Source organism: Acomys russatus, chromosome 32, assembly GCF_903995435.1.
Source record: "Acomys russatus chromosome 32, mAcoRus1.1, whole genome shotgun sequence".
Classification (NCBI taxonomy): Eukaryota; Metazoa; Chordata; class Mammalia; order Rodentia; family Muridae; genus Acomys; species Acomys russatus.
Window position 1 is genome coordinate 7,071,692 of NC_067168.1, and position 18,547 is coordinate 7,090,238.

At 45.3% G+C, this 18,547-nt stretch overlaps 1 protein-coding gene across 1 annotated transcript in view; it reads right to left on the reverse strand.

Annotated features, from left to right (window-relative positions):
- Window positions 1-4,534: 4,534 nt before the first annotated feature.
- The window catches only part of Slc17a5 (solute carrier family 17 member 5), a 43,922-nt gene continuing 29,909 nt past the window's right edge, over window positions 4,535-18,547 (reverse strand). Inside the window, exons 9-11 of the mRNA XM_051140268.1 lie at window positions 17,435-17,582; window positions 7,528-7,618; window positions 4,535-5,007 (exon numbers count right to left, since the gene is read on the reverse strand). Of these exons, the coding sequence (XP_050996225.1) occupies window positions 4,870-5,007; window positions 7,528-7,618; window positions 17,435-17,582 (377 nt within the window). The 3' untranslated portion in view covers window positions 4,535-4,869. The remainder of the gene's footprint in view (window positions 5,008-7,527; window positions 7,619-17,434; window positions 17,583-18,547) is intronic.

Consider the following 18,547-nt stretch of genomic DNA (forward strand, 5'->3'; position numbering starts at 1 on the left):
GGATATGTAGCCGGGAATGATCTTAGACTGATCATCCTGCCTTCACACCTCCTGCCTCCTGGGATTATAGGTACAGGCTGCTGTCAGTCCTCACACCTGGCTCAATTGTAAATTTGACCTGTTTTTTTTCCTTTTGGCAGAGTTTTTCTTTCTTCTTCTTCTTCTTCTTCTTCTTCTTCTTCTTCTTCTTCTTCTTCTTCTTCTTCTTCTTCTTCTTCTTCTTCTTCTTTTCCGAGAAAGGGTTTCTCTGTGTAGTCTTGACTGTCTTGGACTCGCTTTGTAGACCAGGCTGGCCTCAAACTCACAGTGATCCGCCTGCCTCTGCCTCCTGAGTGCTGGGATAAAGGCATGTGCCACCACCGCCTGGCTGAATTTTTATTTCTAATAGTGGGATGTTACTCTGAGATAAGTCAGAGTCAGGGGATCTGCTTTGCAACAGGTGCTAAATTCAAGAGCTGATCAAAGTTTGGAGAAGGGCACAAGGGCTGAAAGAGACTGCTGATGTCAGTATTTGCCCACATTTTTTTTTTATAAGCCTGGTTTTCTAGCTCAGCTGGCAACTCATCTCCATGGTATTTCACTGCTGGGTGTTATAAAACAAAGTTTTGCATGGAAGTTTTCAAAAGTTGCAATTTATGAAGAGTTTGGAAGCCAAGCATGGTGACCCATGGCTATAAACACCAGCAACTAGGAGATAGAGTAGGAACATTGCCTAGGGTTCAAGGACAGCGTGGGCTACCTAATGAGTTACAGGCCATCCTGGGACACACAGACTAAGACCCTGTCACAAAGAAACAAACATCCCTCCCCAAATGTTTTCTACTAAGAACAAGAGCCCCATAAGAAAAAGAACTTGTGTTTTTTTCTCTGCTGGGTCCGTGAGCAAAGAACAGTTGCCTAGTGCAAAATGAATGCCCAATAAATATGGCTACATAGCTAGCGAAGTGTCTTGACTATATGGAACTAAGCCCTTCCTAAACCCTTTCAGAAACATTTACCAATGGGGCCTGATGGTATGTGAGCAACCCCAGCATTTGGGAGAAATCCCAGGACTTGGTCGGCAGGGACAGGAGGGTCTGGAATTCAGCCATTTTTGATTACCAATTCAGTTGGAAGCTAGCCTTAGCTATATGAGACCATCTCAAAAAAACAACCCAACCCCAAAAACAACACTTCTAAAAAACAAACACAACAAAACACACACACACACACACACACACACACACACACACACACACACACACACACAAAACTAGTAATTGTCACAAGTTTTTTGTTGTTGTCTGAGACAAGGTCTCAACTGTCAGGCTGTTTTTCTTTGTTCTTTCTTTCCTTTTTTTCCTTTTTCTTTTTTTTTAAGACCAGGTCTCTTTCTGTCCTGGAACTCACTGTGTGGACCAGATGGACCTCAACTTCACAGAGATAAACCCACCTAAAGGTGTGAGCCATGCCTGGCTAGACCCATTCTTATCCATTTCAGTGGGAATAAAAGTCACAGCTTTTTGTTACTTATTTTTGTGTTGCTGGGAATGAACCTGCCTTGAACACTCAAGGCGAGTGCTCCTCCACTGAGATACATGCCAGCCCTAGCCATAGATTCTTAGGGGTCGGCAACAAGGTAAAAGCAATGTGGAGTGTGAAAGCTAGGTGGTTAACCTGGGCCTGGGGATGCAAGAGCAGGGAGGAAGGACAGGAAACGTCTCCAGATGCCTGGGAAAAGGGACAAGGAATGTGGCTGGGTGGCCGTTTTTTTCTCTGACAGGGATTAAAGGATCGAGGTTGGCTTTTGCTAGTTCCAGGTGCAGGAGGACAACAGCTGGGATGTCCAGTGGACAGCTGAGAACCTGGGGGCCCCTAGAGCAGCTGGAGACATAACGCTTGCTTTCTGCATGCTGTGCCTGCCTGAAGCCTAGTGGCCTGTTGCCTCCCCACACAGGTAGTCATCATTTCTTCTTTCCTATAATTCTAGAGATATTCCACATATTGATTATTCATGTTCCCAGGACACTTTTATATTTTTGTTTCAAGTCTAGAGAAGACCTGTATTTTTTGAGAGAGAGAGAGAGAGAGAGAGAGAGAGAGAGAGAGAGAGAGAGAGAGAGAGAGAGAGAGAGGAGAGAGAGAGAGAGAGAGAGAGAGATTTAAAAGAGACCCTAGCATTCGGGAGGCAGAGGCAGGTGAACCCCTGGGCCAGCCTGGTCTACATAGTGAGTCCAGGACAGGCAGGGATACATACAGAGAAACCCTGTCTTGAAAAACCAAAAAAAAAAAAAAAAAAAAAAAGAGTCAGTGACAGAAGCAGCTAAGAGGAATTACTGAACTGAGTCCTTAGAGGAAGTAGGGATGGATGTATCAGTGAAGTGGATATGTATTTTATTTAAACTTTTAAAATTCAATATGTAGCTTAGGCTGGCCTTGAACTCAAGATTCTCTTGCCTCCACCTGCAGAACACTGGGACTTCTGGTGTGACATCCCATCCTGCTCTCTCCATCCCATCCCCAGGGTTTCTTTATGTAGCCCTGCCTGGCTTGGAACTCACTCTATAGACCAGGCTGGCCTTGAATTGCTGCTCCTGCCTCCCAAATGCTGGGATTAAAGGTGTGAACCACGAAGCCTATGCTGGCAGGCTCTTGAGAAATAAGACTGGGTCTTCTTCAAAACTGGGAAGGGCAGAAAGATGGCAAGAGAGATTTCTCTGGATGAGCCCCACCCCTGCTCTCATGCGTGCTCAGCAAGTGCCGTCCGTGCTCCATCTCCAGGAAGCATAGATTTTTGATGCTGTCTCACTTCCCACCTGGTGCATTCACAGCTGGAAGAATGCTGTGAGGGAGGACGCAAAAGAGATGTAAAACAGTCCTGTGGACAGAACAGTCAGATACGGGTATGAACGGAGAGGGAGCTGGAGAGATGACACGGACTTTAAGAGCATCGGCTGCTCTAGCAGAGGAGCTGGGTTTAATTCCCAGCACCCACACGGCAGCCCACCCCCACTCATACCTATGTTCTTGGGGGGGCTGATGACATCTTCTGGCCTCCTTGGGGAGCAAAGAATGAAGGTGTTGCCCAGGTGTACACGCAGACAAAACACCCATACCACACACATAAAGGAAAACAGATTAAAAACAAACACTTAATGCAAAAAGATTTATTTTGATGATTTATAAAAGACATGTCACACGACAACTTAATCTATATTTACAAGTTTAAAAATAAATTTATATAAACATATTTATACAATGTTCCATTAGCCGAGTGCTAGTTAAAATGTGATAGGTAAGTGTTGGGATAGACACAATAAAACATAAGACAGGCTTTCACTCCTTGACTAATTTGGCTTGTTTGTTTATTTTGTTTTTCCGAGATAGGGTTTCTCTGCGTAACATCCTGGTTGTTCTGGAACTCACAGAGATCTGTGTGCCTCCCCCACCCAAGTGCTGGGACTAAAGGTGTGTACCAGGGCACTCTTACAGGATGCCCAACAACCAGGCGGCACTGATCAGGGGAAGGCTGGCAGAAGGTGGTTTCAGGAAGCAGGGTAAAGGTGATTTACTGGTGCTCTGCCCTTTACCTCTATTTTGCTGTTGGATGGAACACTATTCTAGGTAAATGCTCTACCACTGAACCAAACCCCTGGCCCCGAAATTCACTTTAAACTGTATTCAGAATCATAAATCAAGACAGACTGAAGAAAAAAAAAATTAAAGCATTTGAAACATTCTATTGTAGCTAGAAAAACCGAATGTGAAAATCTATATTCTGACTCATATGCAGGACATTTTAATCAAGAATGGCATTATCTGTGGCTGACCAGGCATCATGGGTTTGCTTTGTAGATCACGTGCCAGGAATCAGGCCTGGGTGCTGCCAAGGGCAGGCTGGCAGAGTCAAGACAGTAGCTGTGGATCTCACTGCTCTAGTCCACTTGGGGCTTTATCTACACATTGACAGCCACGGGGGGGAAGAGTGTCAGCCAAACACTTGGCATTGGCCCTACACTTGGAAGCCACTCCTTGATAATTTCGGGGCACTCCAGCTCTGCAGCCAGGAGGACTGCTTGGCAGCTGCCTGGGCACCGATCCGCCAGTCCACTTGCCAGGCCAGTTCTCACAGTGGCTGGCAGCTTAATGGAGATGTTACTGAGATCTGTGTGTCAGGGAGACTGGACAACAATTTTTATGAGGAAAGTAGATGAAACCAGGTATTTAACAAGACCTGAGATGATTTATCTCATTTAATTAAACAAATGTACATGTGTGTGTGCCCATTTCTGCTTTATTTATTTACTTCCCAAGACAGGGTTTCCTCTATGTAGTCTTGTCTGTCCTGGACTTGTTTTGTAGACCAGGCTGGCCTCGAACTCACAGAGTTCTGCTTGCCTGTGCCTCCCGAGTGCTGGGATTAAAGATTAAAGGTGTGCACCACCATGCCTGGATCTTTCTTTCTTTCTTTCTTTTTTGGTTTTTCGAGACAGGGTTTCTCTGTGTAGCCTCGGCTGTCCTGGACTTGCACTGTAGACCAGGCTGGCCTCGAACTCACAGGGATCCGAGTGCCTCTGCCTCCCCAGTGCTGGGATTAAAGATGTGTACCACCACGCCTGGCTTCAGCTTCATTTCTTAAGCCCTATCTTATATCATGCTGCCTTACTAGAAGGCAGGTATGTGAATCCAGTATAAGGTTTGGCAGATATATTCGTAGTAATTAAAAATAGCTCATTTTAAATAATCTTGGAACTAGTAACATTTCATGATTACTTTAAAAATGGAATACAAGCACTATTTTTCTCACATAGAATGTTCACACATTAAAATACCAAAGGCACTTTCAGTTTACATGATAAATAAAAATACAGTAATTATTACTCGCTGTCTTCAGTTTCTGTGTCCATGGTGGTCGCTGAGAGCCCAATTCTGCACCTCCCCTTTGGCAAACAGCAGGAAGAAAATGGCACCGAACATGTTAATAGCAGCAGCGATATAGAAAACGGCCTGCCATTCTCCAATAGTGTTCTGAACAAGGAAGGAAAAATGCAAGTGAAAAAAAAAAAAAAAAAAAGGAAAGGTGTTTGTATAATAAATGATGACATCGCAAGGCTGTGAGAACAGACGTATCATTCAGAAGTGTCTGTGGATCGGAACAAAGCAAACACCCATCTGCAGCAGCGTGGTGGAACCTTTCTTCAGTACGGTATCAAATGACAATGAGGACGAACCAGTTATACTAATTTGGACCCGAGCAACGAACACAGACAGAGTGTGGACTGATGACTCGGTTTCTATAAAAAGCTCGGGCAAAGCGAATGGTGAGGGCCAGTGTTCGGCTCTGTGAGTGGGTAACAGCTGCTCAGATAGGTCAGTGTCTTGAATATGTGCTAAGCTGCATTTTCCTCATGTCTCTCACGCCCTCTGTCTTCACAGAGCTAAGTTTCTCCCTTGTCTCCGTTCTTCCTCCCTTCCTCCTTTCTTTCCCAGAGACAAGCTTTCATTCTGTAGCCCTGTCCTTGCTCCCTAAGTGCTGGGTTACAGGCTTGTGACACTGAGCCTGGCATATTCACCTATTTATTTGCTTTTGGGATGATCAATCATGTCCTAGGCTCACCCTGGTCTTGCCCTGGAGTTCTGTTCCTGACCTTCTCCCCTCTCTCTCCTTTCCTGAGCGCCGGGCCAGCAGGCACACACCACTAGTTGGCTTAAGGGGCATTTTTCATTTAGCAGCCCTTCAGGTCAGTCCTCCAAACGTTCATGATAACTCTGGCTGCTTGCCATTCACTCACCCGGATTTCCTGACACCTCACTCACCCTGACGATGCACTTCATGTATTATTTCATACTGCTGTTTTTTCCTGCTTTTTTTGGTTTTTCGAGACAGGGTTTCTCTGTGTAGCCTTGACTGTCTTAGACTCACTTTGTAGACCAGGCTGGCCTCGAACTCACAGCGCTCCGCCTGCCTCTGCCTCCCGAGTGCTGGGATTAAAGGTGTGTGCCACCATGCCCCGCTTTCCTCCTTCTTTTTGTGCTGCTGGGATTTGAACTCAGGGCCTTGTGAATGTTAGGCAAGCACTTGGCCACATCCCTGACAGTATATATTGTTAGTTTCAAACTGAACACACACTGTGTTTGGTAAAATATCACAACATTTAAATAGTTAGGCTCTAAGAGCAGGGTGTGGTGGCACATATTTTTTATTTTCAGCACTATGTCTCAGGAGTTCTTTATGTATCCCAGATAAATTATTTTTTTGTCCCATGCTCTGTGAATATTCTCACCCAGTATGTTACTTTCCCACCATTTTTCTAACTAAGTCTTTAGATAAGTAGATATTTAAAATTTTTGTTTTGCTTTTTGGTTTTTCCGAGACAGAGTTTCTTTGTGTAGCCTCGAATTCAGAGAGACCCACCTGCCTCTGTCTCCCCGAGTGCTGGGATTACAGACGTGCGCCACCATGCCTGGCTTTTTTCTTCTTCTTCTAATTAGAATTTAGTTTTCATTTTAAAAATTTGTGTCTGTGTGAGTGTATACCACATATGTTCAGGTGCCTGAGGAGGGCAGGAGTCACAAGTGGTTCCGAACCACCTGATGTGGGTGGTAGGAACTGAACTGGTCCTCTGCAAGCAAGTACTTTTTAACCTTGGCACTACCTCTCTAGTCCTACTCTTTTGTTTTCTTTTTCTTTTCTTTCCTTTTAAAATTTTTTTTTATTTTTTTTGTTTTTGTGCTGCCCTTTTGTTTGAGAGTGTGTGTGCTCACAAAGTATGTGGACATGCTTGTGTGTGGAGGTTAGAGGTCACGGATCAGTTCTAACCTTCTACCATGCATGTAGGTCCTGGGGACTGAAGCCAGGCTTTGTGGTAGGTGCCTTCACCCACTGAACCCTCTTGATAAGCCAGCATTGTTTTTCCATAGCCAGCCTACTCAACATACTGAGTTCCAGGGAAAGATCTTTATTTAAGTCTATTATTCTGCCTAACCCCCAAAGAGTGTTCTATGAAAACTGGGAATCAAATCCAGGGCTTCTTGCATTCCAGGAAAGCATTCTACCACTGGAGCCACCCTCCAGCCTGAAACCAGCGTGTTTTCCCATCTACTAAGGCATGTGACTCCAATCTGACCCACATCCCCACCCGGTAAAGCAGCAGCTTTCAACATAAACTTTATTGTACTTTTTTTTTTTTTTTTTTTTTTGTCACAAAGAATTTCATAAAAGGCTGGACAGTGGGCTCAGTGGTTAAGAGCACTTGCTGCTGTTGTAGAGGACCTGGGTTTGGTTTCCAGTACCCACATGGTGGCTAACAATAGCACTCCCATGATGCCTAATGATCACCTATAACTACAAGTCTATAGGCTCCAAGGCCTTCTTCTGGCTTCCTTGGGCACTGCATGTACATGGTGAATAAACATAACATTCAGGTACAACATCCATATACACATTTAAAAGAAAAAATTCCTAATTTTGCCATTACAACACACTCGAGTGGATACAGACGTGAAACCCCAAAGTCTTTTTACTTTATAAGCAAGATTTCTACTTACGTCAGGGGTCAGACTCTTAGCAATGATGGGCCCAATCATTCCGGGAATAGTGGCGAATGTGTTTGTGACTCCCAGGAGGATGCCGGCATACCTGAGGAGAGTTTCAGAGGCTCGGGTTATGGGGCAGCTCCCTCCATAGACAGCTCCTCCATTGCTGAGGCACTCTGTCTCTATGAAATGACGTACGGAACCAGGATTTTATATTTAACAAAACCCGTGCATGGAGTCATGTTAAGGTCCGGGGGACACCTATGCCTGAGCAAAGAAATCAACCTTAGAGGCAAGGTTCAGCTTAGGGCAGGTAGGTCATTGGCAGATTCTTTCGTAAAATTGCCTACATTGGGTTAGATTAAAAAAAAAAAAAAAAAAAAAAAAAGATCACAAAGGCACATAAACTATTACATATGGCAAGGAGGCCAGTGATATGGTTTTATTTTTTAGTTTTTTGAGACAGGGTTTCTCTGTGTAGCCTTGGCTGTCCTGGACTCACTTTGTAGACCAGACTGGCCTCGAACTCACATGATCCACTTGCCTCTGCCTCCCGAGTGCTGGGATTAAAGGCGTGCGCCACCACACCTGGCTGATTTTTTTTTAAAGGGAACTTTTGTTTATCTTGTCCCTGGACCTACAAGGAGTTTAAAAGTGAAAACAGTTGTAGTGGGGCATGGTGGGGTACATCTTTAATCCCAGCAACAGGAGGTGGAAAAAGGAAGACCAGGAGGATCAAGGCAAGCCTTGGCTACATACCAAGCTTGAGGTTAGCCTGGGCTGCCTAAGATGCTGTTTTAAAATAAAGAGAGAAAGAAATTATAGGTTGGGGGCACATCTCAGTAGCAGAGTCCTTGTCCAGTGTGCTTGTTGTCCTGTCTGGTATTTCAATCTCCAGCATCTAAATAAAGCTACTTCCTGGTTACAAAGCTTTGTTTTGTTTCGGTTTGGTTTGGTTTTTTGAGACAGGGTTTCTCGGTGTTAGCCTTGACTGTCCTGGACTCGCTTTGTAGACCAGGCTGGCCTCGAACTCATAGCGACTTTCCTGCCTCTGCCTCCTGAGTGTTGGGATTAAAGGTGTGCGCTATCACACCCGGCCCCAGTGACAAAGTTAATTTTTAAAAATTTAACTTATATTTTCAGTGTGTGTGTGTGTGTGTGTGTGTGTGTGTGTGTGTGTGTGTGTGTGCGCGCTAGCATGGGTCAAAGGTCAGCTTTTGGGATTTGGTTCTCTTTTTCTACCATGTGTGTTTCAGGGGCCAAATTCAGAGCACTAGCTTAGTAGCAAGTTTACTTAACCATAGAACTATTTCTTTTCTTTTCCCTTTCTCCCCATTCTCCATCCCCTTTAGTGTTTTGAGACACGGTTTCTCTGTGTAGTCTTGGCTGTCCTGGAACTTGCTTTGTAGACCAGGCTGTCCTGGAACTCACAGAGATCTGCCTGCTTTTGCTTCCAAGTGCTGGGATTAAAGACGTGCCCAATCACCACCCAGTACCTCAGTGCTAGTTTAACAGCTCCCTGAACTAAAAATTTTGAAAATTATATAAACAAGAAAAAAAAATAAGAAAGTAAAAGTCTGTAATTCTTTCATATAGAGATAATCATCTAATTAGCACCTTGGTAAATATACTCATTACTGTTGGCATATGCTTATATTTCCAAGTATGTAATTAGACATGAGACTCTATTAAATACACAATTTCACAGTTCACTTGTTTCACTAATTACATATTTGCTGAAACTTAAATCTTCACACATTGTTCTAGCAGATAAGTTAGGTCCACTTTGTGTAAGTGACAGAGATTAAAAAAAAAAAAAAAGCTGGGGAGGGGGGAGATGGGGCTGGAGAGATGACTCAGCAGTTTAGAATACTGACTGCTCTTCCAGAGGACCCAGGTTCAATTCCCAGCATCCACATGGCAGCTCACAACTGTCTGTAACTCCAGTTCCAGGGGATCTGACACCCTCACAAAGACATACATGCAGGCAAAACACCAACGCACATAAAATAAAATAGTACAGACCCAAGAGTGGGCATGGACTTTGTAAGAGCATCAGCTACAATTTTTTTTTGAGACAGTGTTTCTCTGTGTAATAGCTCTGACTGTCCTAGTCTTTGTAGACTAGGCTGGCCTTAAACCCAGAGATCCACCTGCCTCTGCTTCCTTGAGTGCAGGGATTAAAGGCTTGTGCCACTACTGCCTGGCGAGGCAGGGTTTCTTGAGACACAGGCTGACCTTGTACCTCACCAAGTAGCTAAAGATGGCCTTAAACTCTTTATTTTTTTATTTTGACATTATGTATATATGTGTGTATGTCTTAGGCTAGGTGTCAGGTCTCCTAGAACCGGAGTTATAGGCAAGTGTGAGACACCTGATGTGGGCATCGCAGATTGAACTTGGGTCACCTGCGAGAGCAGTACCTACAGGTCCATGTTAGCTGCTGAGCCACTTCTCCAGCCCTCACCTTGAACCCTCTTTGGAAAGGCTGTCATGTGTTTTAAGTGTATGTGAGTGTGTGAGTGTGTGGGGCGGTGCAGAGGATGTCAGAGTCCCCGGAACTAGAGGTACAGGTGGTTGTGAGCTGTCCGGCGTGGACGCTGGGGACCAACTCAGATTCTCTACACTTTGTGGAGGAGCAGCCAGTGCTCAGTGGTCCTCACTGCAGAGCCACCTTTCCTTCAGGGTGCCTGAGTTTCTCCCAAATTCTTTTTTTTTTCTCAATATTTTATTTAATCTTAATTTATGTGCATTGGTGTGAGGGTGTCAGATCTTGGAATTACAGACAGCTGTGAGCTGCCATGTGGGTGCTGGGAATTGAACCCTGGTCCTTTGGAAGAGCAGGCAGTGCTCTTAACCACTGAGCCATCTCTCCAGCCCCTCTCCCAAATTCTTGCCTCCTCTGTTTCCACCTCCCAAATGCTGGAATTACAGATGTGTGCTACCATGCCCAGCTGCTACAGACACTCAATATAGTTGGGCTAGTTTTTAGAATGTTTATAATTTAATTTAGGTCATTCTTCCTATTAAGAAGCCTACAGGGACAGGGTGTTTCCATAGTGTAGTGGTTATCATGCTCGCCTCACATGTGAGAGGTCCCCGGTTTGAAACCGGGCAGGAACAATATTCGTTATTTCAGAGCTAGAGAGATGGCTCAGATGTTGAGAGCACTGGCTGCTCTTCCAGAGGTCTGGAGTTCAATTCCACATGGTGGCTCACAACCATCTATAATGAGATCTGTTGTCCTTTTCTGGCCTGTAGGCATACATGCAGGCAGAACATTGTATACATAATAAATAAATCTTAAAAAAAAAAAAAAAGAAGCCTACAAGGATAGTTTAATGTCTATCTCCAGAAGGCTGTGATAGCCCAGCAACCATGATTGTGCCCTCATTATTTGGTAGGTGGAGACAGGAGCTCAGAAGTATAAGTCAATCTTGGCTACATCATGTGTTCAAGGCCAGCCTAGGTTACAGATGACCTTGTGTTCAGAGAATAACACTAATTAAATAAAAGAGACAAATTGCATGTCTTTCTGGCCAGCCTGGCTTCCAAGAATGGCACACCCATACCTCCAGACCCACACTGCTCTTGCTCCCAGTGCTCACATCTGGCACAAGCATTCCTCTTGCTCACACTGTAACTGCCACCTGAAGCCTACATCCTGGCATCCTACCACTCCTTTTATCCCTCTTTCAGGAAGCCTTCTTGTCACAGAATCCTCCTTGTGGTCCAGGTTAGTGATGCGGGAGACTGTTCTGTAATGCAAGCTTGCTGACTCTGAGCACGAAGCCTCACTACAAACTCAGCCTTCCCTTTCCTCTGTTCTGCCCACTGCCTCAGTGCCACACACGTGCTTACTCAACACGCGCTGACTAAGGCAAGGCGGCATGCCAGCCTCTGCTATCTCAGCCCACGCATTGGACCACTGCACTCTGCCCACACTGACCATGGGAGCCTAGTCCCACAGAGGGTAGTGCCCCTCTTATACACTGGATCCAAAGCTGTCAGGTCCTGAGCAGGAGACTTATACAGGGGGACTCAAGTGCAACATCTTGGATTATATACCATGGTTGCTGACTTACTACAAGCTGTTATAGGGACCACTTCCATCTGCCAACGATTCTGTCTCTACTGAAGAGACACGTTTGATCTTTGGATAGTCCTTAAACTCTGGTTTTTACAGACTGAGCTGCTGATGTATCATTTAACATAATCCCGTGTCTCCTGTAGCCTGAGCACATAGCAGGACCTGGAGTCTGGCTTCCAGAGGGCTCCCTGAGTTAAGTTTGATACTTTGGTAAGAAAATGTAGAGGTGGAGGGTTCCAGATCATCATAGGTCCCGGAAATGGCACCATAAGCATATTTTCATGATGTTCACCCATACACCTGCTAGGGCTTTAGTGCTTTATGGAGGTGGCCACTATGACTGAAATGCAAATTCTTGGCCCAAGTGAAGGAAATGATGTTTTGTTAGTCCAACGCAATCCTAGGTGGGGCGCTGCAACTTCTACTAGGACCCTTGGCATCTAGGCTGTCAGCTACTGACCTGAAATTGCTTTCTTGTTTTAAATGGAAAGACTCCTAAATAAATAGTAACAATGATATTATTATTATTATTATTCTGCTGTGTCTAACTCAGCTATCCACAAACATCTATATTTTTATACTTTAAGCCCATTCATAAACTATATAATAACCAAGCCAAGATCTTTTTGGCTCGTTCCCCTCAGGAGTACTTCTTAAATTAACAACCTTGGCAGTACTTCTCGCTCTCTCTTTAAACCATTAGCACCTTGGCAGGAGGAGGAACCAGCTGCAACGCTGCCAGGCCTTTTCACCGACAGATTCTAAGTGCAGAGGAATGCTGTGAGATACTTAATGCCAGCACCGAGCAGCCATTCAAGTATTTATATTATCCCTGGCCAGGAAGCGTCACAGAGGACAGATGCCTGCCATGAGAATACGCGCTGCGCAGATTCAGTCAGTGTTCTCTGGTACTGGAGTGAGAGATGCTGGTGGGCATAGCAACTGAAAATCTATCCAGGCTCCAGGCAACAAACCTACCCATAGGTAAATCATTGTATCACTCATAGCGGTGCATACCTGTGGTGCATAATCCCAGCACACAGGGTGTTGAGGAAGGGGACTTCTACAAGTTTGGGGCTAGCTTGTTTCAAAATCAAATGAAAAAAAATCTTAATTTCAATGTTTGGAAGAGCTTGGAAAATACCATGTATGCATTCCATGTTAATAGGGACACTGCCCGCTGGGAAACCCATGAGTGGCTTCTAAGTACTTTCCATAGATTATCTATCAGTAAGATCAAGTCTGCGAAGGCTAAAGAGCTAAGGCTAGTGTGAAGAGCATTTGTTGTGCTACCACGAGGGTGAGAACTAAAGTCTCAGCATCAGTGAGATAAGAGGAACGGGGAGGCATCCCTGGAAATGCCCGTAACTCCAGCTTCACAGCAAGTGGACAAAACAAGGCTGCTGGGGCTCGCTGGCTTTCAGCCCAGCGAAGACATTAGGCCAAGGCTCAAAAGGTCCAGGGCAAGAGGGCTGGAGAGGACTTCCAGTGCTCTCTTCTGGGCTCTGGATGTGTGTGCGTGTGCATGCGCGAGCAAGTGCCCATGTATGCGTGCAGATAAACTTTTGTGAGCATATTAAAGTGCCTGGGTTAGGTTTTTCTTCATCCTAGAGCTAGATGGACTATGAAGTTGAATTGTTTAAGCCTCTTTTGTTATGACAGATCAGGACACACCAATTTCTTTGGCATCTCCTGTAAACTTCTGTCTGGAATACTAGCTCTTTTTCCTGCTGGGAGCCAACCCTGGGATTTATTCATAGGATGGGAAGTGTTCTACCACTGGGCTACATTGTCAAACCCCAGATAAACTGTTTCTCTTTTCTTTCCTTTTTTTTGGGGGGTGGAGTCGGGGGGTGGTGGTTGAGACAGGTTCTCTCTGTGTAGCTCTAGCTGTCCTGGAATTCACACCGTGCAGACCGAGCTGGCCTTGAACTCAGAGATCTGCCTGCCACTGCCTCTGGAGATGCTGGGGTTAAAGATATGTGCCACCAAACCCAGCTGGCACCCTAATACCCTCCCTACTCCCCACACCCCAGTAACTTCTTTGCACTCTTTCTTTTCTTCAGGCTTCAGGGTTATTTCAACATCCCAGCCATAATTGTTTGCTTTTATGAACAGGCTCGCACCATGTAGGCCAGGCTGGCTTCGACTTGTCAGCCTTTTGAATACTAGGATTATGGACATGTTCCATTAAGCTCTGAACAAAAGAGGTTGCTTGATTTGTGTGGCTTTCTTGTCTCCCACCATTACCCAGGCCCCGTCTGTTACGGCTTGCACAAATAGATTCTTAGTATTTGTTGAAAAAAATTATAGCACACAACAACTGCTTAATTTTAATTGGTTCATCCCTGACCTTGACAAGCAGGCACCGAATCTCGGTGTCATGTGGGGTGCTAAATGCTGTGCATATAAACTCCACAACTATTTACTAAGGGGGTGGGGAAGACAGACTGGACTGGTGCTTCAGACTCGAGTGTGAGAGAGACTCACCCATGGGGCTCAGAGTGGAGAGTCGTGTTAGTGGGTCTGTGGTGGAGGCCAAGATGGACGGGTCACTCCATCCTGCCAACGCAGAACTCTAGGATCCTGCATGTTACACAACTGGAAACGGGTTTCAACTGCAACGTTTTCAAGATCGATTATTGATTTTCTCTCTTTCTTCCTTTCTTCCTTCCTGTTTACTGAGCAGCATTAATCACCATATTTTGCAGTGTTAGAGGCTTGAACCCATGCCTTTGCACAGACTAAATAAGTTCTCTGCCACTGAGCCATGGCCCCAGACCCTCAGTTTGAAAATTCTGTCCATCTCCTAGACTCTGTTTTTGGTAGTTAGGCTTAGTTCCTATTCTGTAAAGGTTAAAGCTTCCACGGCCTTGAAATGGGTCAAGTGCATGCCCCCAGCCCCCTTAGATGGTTTTCAGGACACACAGGATGATGTCTGTACAAGTGACTAGTAAGCTGGCAAATAACCGGCAATGGCGTTTTCACATGAGCAGTATATGATAACTGACAACTGGGAAAACCAACAGCTCTGCTCTTTGTCAGTTTGTTATTGTAATTTGAGACAGGGTCTCTCTCATATGGCCTAGGCTATCTTGAACTCAGTAGGCTTGTAGCCAGGGATGCCTCGGTCACTATGAGACTCTTTGCTAATAAAATAGTCCATCTTTCTGTCCCCTTTTCAAAGAAACAGCCCTGACTCTTTCAACTTGAAGTGGCCCCAGTTCCCAGAGACAAGGTTTCTCTGTGTAGCAGTGGCTGTCCTGGAACTCACTCTGTAGACCAGGCTGGCCTCCAACTGCCTGCTTCCCCATGTGCTAAAATTAAAAATGTACACACTACCGCCTGCTGTTGTTGTTGTTGTTGTTTTAAAGAAAACAGATTAGAATAATATCAAAGGTATCAGATTCTTTCTTTTTAAAAAATTGAAACAAGCCGGGCGTGGTGGCGCACGCCTTTAATCCCAGCACTCGGGAGGCAGAGGCAGGCAGATCGCTGTGAGTTCAAGGCCAGCCTGGTCTACAAAGTGAGTCCAGGATGGTCAAGGCTACACAGAGAAACCCTGTCTCGAAAAACCAAAAAAAAAAAAAAAAAAAAAAGAATTGAAACAGTAGCGGTGACGCAGGCCTTTAATCGCAGCACGCTGTAGGCAGAGGCAGGTGGATCTCTGTGAGATCGAGGCCAATCTGGTCTACAGAGTTCCAGGATAGCTAGAACTTCACGGAGAAATCCTATCTTGAAAAACAAAACAAAACAAAACAAACAAAATCAAACCCCAAAACTGAAAACGATTTAAGCAGAGTGTCAATACACAGCTCAGGTTGGCTTTGAACTTTCTCTGATCCTCCTGGCTCAGCCTCCATATGGTTGGGATTACAGGCCTGTGTCACCAGGCCTGGTCAGGTCTGTTCAGGGGCTCTCTGAGAGACAGGACAAGGGCTTATCTCGGTGTCTTCACTGAACACAGAGGAGCCACAGGAGTCAGAGGGCTCTGATGTCTGGCTGGTGCAATCTGGGGTATTTCAAAGGTAAAAAACTACCTCTCAACTCCTCCCAAATAAATAGCTATCCATTACTTTTAATAAATGAAGTACTCCAACTCTTCTGGGGTGAAGTACTCAATCTAGTCCCTTCCTTTTATCTTCTCAGCTGGAAAAAAGAATTTAAAACTATGTGGCTCCAAGAATGTTTCCAGAGGGGCCGCTGTAGGAACAGTTTTGGGCTTAAAGTAAGAACTTGGGTTCAGACTATGGGTTTAGCACTTGTTAGCTGCACGGCACCGAGACAAGGCACTTAATCTCCCTGAGCGTCTATGAAGGAAGCCGAGAGCGCCCATTGACCTCACTGCACCATGTTTAGGACAAACAAGACATTTGTGTAAGATGTTAGTAAGCAACCAAGTCCTAGACAGTTGTGCTTACATGCATGTAATGCGCTGAACGCCAACTGGGCAAGTCAATGGTTCTACCCCTTTGTAATCGTTTTGTTCTGTTTTTTTTTGAGACAGGGTTTCATATGGATGAGGCTGGCCTTGAACTGCAACCAAGGCTGATTCCGAAGTTTTGCTCCCGTTTCTACTTCCTCATTCATTAAAAAGCTGAAACAAGGGGCTGGAGAGATGGCTCAGAGGCTAAGAGTACTGTCCATTCTTCCGCAGGGTCTGAGTTCAATTCCCAGCAACCACATGATGGCTCGCAACCATCTACAGTGAGATCTGTCGCTCTTTTCTGGCTTGCAGGCACTCATGCAGGAAGAATACTGTATAATAATAAATCTTTAAAAAAAAAGCCAAACAATATGTATGTATGTATGTATGTATGTATGCATACATGTATATATGTATAATTTTACTCTCTAAGCCTCTAAGCCATCCCTCTGGCCCCATTTTTATTCATTTACTCATTTATTTGTTCGCTGACTTATTCATGTATTTATAGAGACATGGCCTCTTGTGCCTCAGACTGGCTCTGACCTTCTGAGTCTCCTCTTTCCACCTTCCAGATTCTGGGATTTCAGGTGTGCGCTGCTGCTCCGTCTGTGGTGCTGGTCACTCAGTCCATAGCTCCTCAACGCTAAGCAAGCATCCTGCCAAAGGAGCCAAAGTCGCAGCTTTGTCTTTGACAAAGAGGGCTTTGTCATCTGTCTGTTCAATTAACGCCTTCTATGTGTGAAGCACCATGGCAGTTCCCGAGGATGTGCCTTCCCAGAGCTTCCTATTCTAGCTGGAACAGACCCAAGTTACACTGTCACTGCTGTGTGCAGGCGGACGCCATGGATAGAGGTGGGTGGCTGTTCAGGGTTTGAAAATTTACTCGTGTGTAAACTGAAATGTAGCAAAAAACTTAAAGTGATTCGTATAGTAGTAAAACTCACGGTAAACAGAAATAGAGACGGTGGCTGGCAGGGAGGAGGGGAGGTGGAAAGGCGGCATTAGTGTGTGCTGCACTAATTTCACAGACACAGAATTTCAACTGGAGACGATGTAAAACTTGAGAGATTGTACGTGGGATGCTAACCAACCATAGAGTGTCCTTCAGGCCATAAAAGTGCACTTAAGAATGCCTAAAATGGGCCTGGTGGCGGTGGCAACACACACCTTTAATCCCAGCACTTAGGAGGCAGAGGGGCAGGCAGATCTCTTGAGTTTGAGGCCAGCCTGGTCTACAGGATAGCCAAGGCTACACAGAGAAACCCTGTTTCGAAAAACAAAACAAAACAAAACAAAAAGACTGGCTAAAATGGCAAATACTATGTTGATCTATGTTTTACTAGACTATAAGGAAAACAAAACCAAAGCCCTCCCCAGCAAACCTCTGTGTGTGTACTCACGAAGGAGCAATGTCCAGATGGTTGATGCTAAATCCAGAAGAGGCAAAACCTCCCAGTGTCGTGGATATGGTTAGGAACGCGACAGCCAAAGAATAGTCACAGCCTATAAATCCAGCCGCGATCAGGAAAACTGCAGGGCCAACCATTCCTGGAACGATGAAGTTGTAAGAGAAAAAGAAAGCGCCATTATTGTACTTGCTCTACTTAAAACTGAGTGAACCTGAGTTGGCCAGTGCTGCCACCTACTGTAGAAACACTGAACTGCCCGGAAGACCGAAGCCTTTTCACTACTTTTATCACTAGAAAGCCTTCCAGGAAACATGGGATGCAACTCATGAAATAAGAAAAGGAGACCAAGCACTCGAGAGGCAGAGGCAGGTGGATCACTGTGAGTTCGAGGCCAGCAATTTACTATGTAGACCAAGCTGGCCTCAAACTCATAGAGATCTGTCCACCTGCCTCTGCCTCCCAAGAACTGGAACTAAGAGAATCCACACCACATGTGGACAGAATTTACTTAAAACATATTATTTTTATATATGCTGTATGTACCCTCTGGTACCTGCAGAGGCCAGAAGAGGGTGTCAGATGCCCTGCAGGGGCTGGGCGGTGGTGGCGCACGCCTTTAATCCTAGCACTCCGGAGGCAGAGGCAGGTGGATCGACATGAGTTCGAGGCCAGCCTGGTCTAAAAAGCGAGTCCAGGACAGCCAAGGCTACACAGAGAAACCCTGTTTCAAAAAAACAAAAACAAAACCAGATGCCCAGCAGGTGGAGTTACAGGCAGTTATGGGTGTTGGGAACCAAAGTCAGGTTCTGTATGTGATTAAGGCAAAAGATTATTTTTTGCTGCCCTGTCTTACTGTGACATGAACGGACTTGCCTCCTTGCTCTCTACTCCTGTTCTTGGCACTGGGCCCTCAGGCCTCTGGGATTTCTGGAGGGATTAAGACAGTCTTTTGTTTGCTAAGAACATGACTGGTGACACTGGGACCAGTGGCCCTAGACCGTATGTTTTCCCAATATGCCAAGACAGCACGGCAGGGAGCCCAACCTGGCATCAAGCCAGCTACATATCAGAGGAAGCCTTGAACCTCCGATGCTCCTGGCTCGA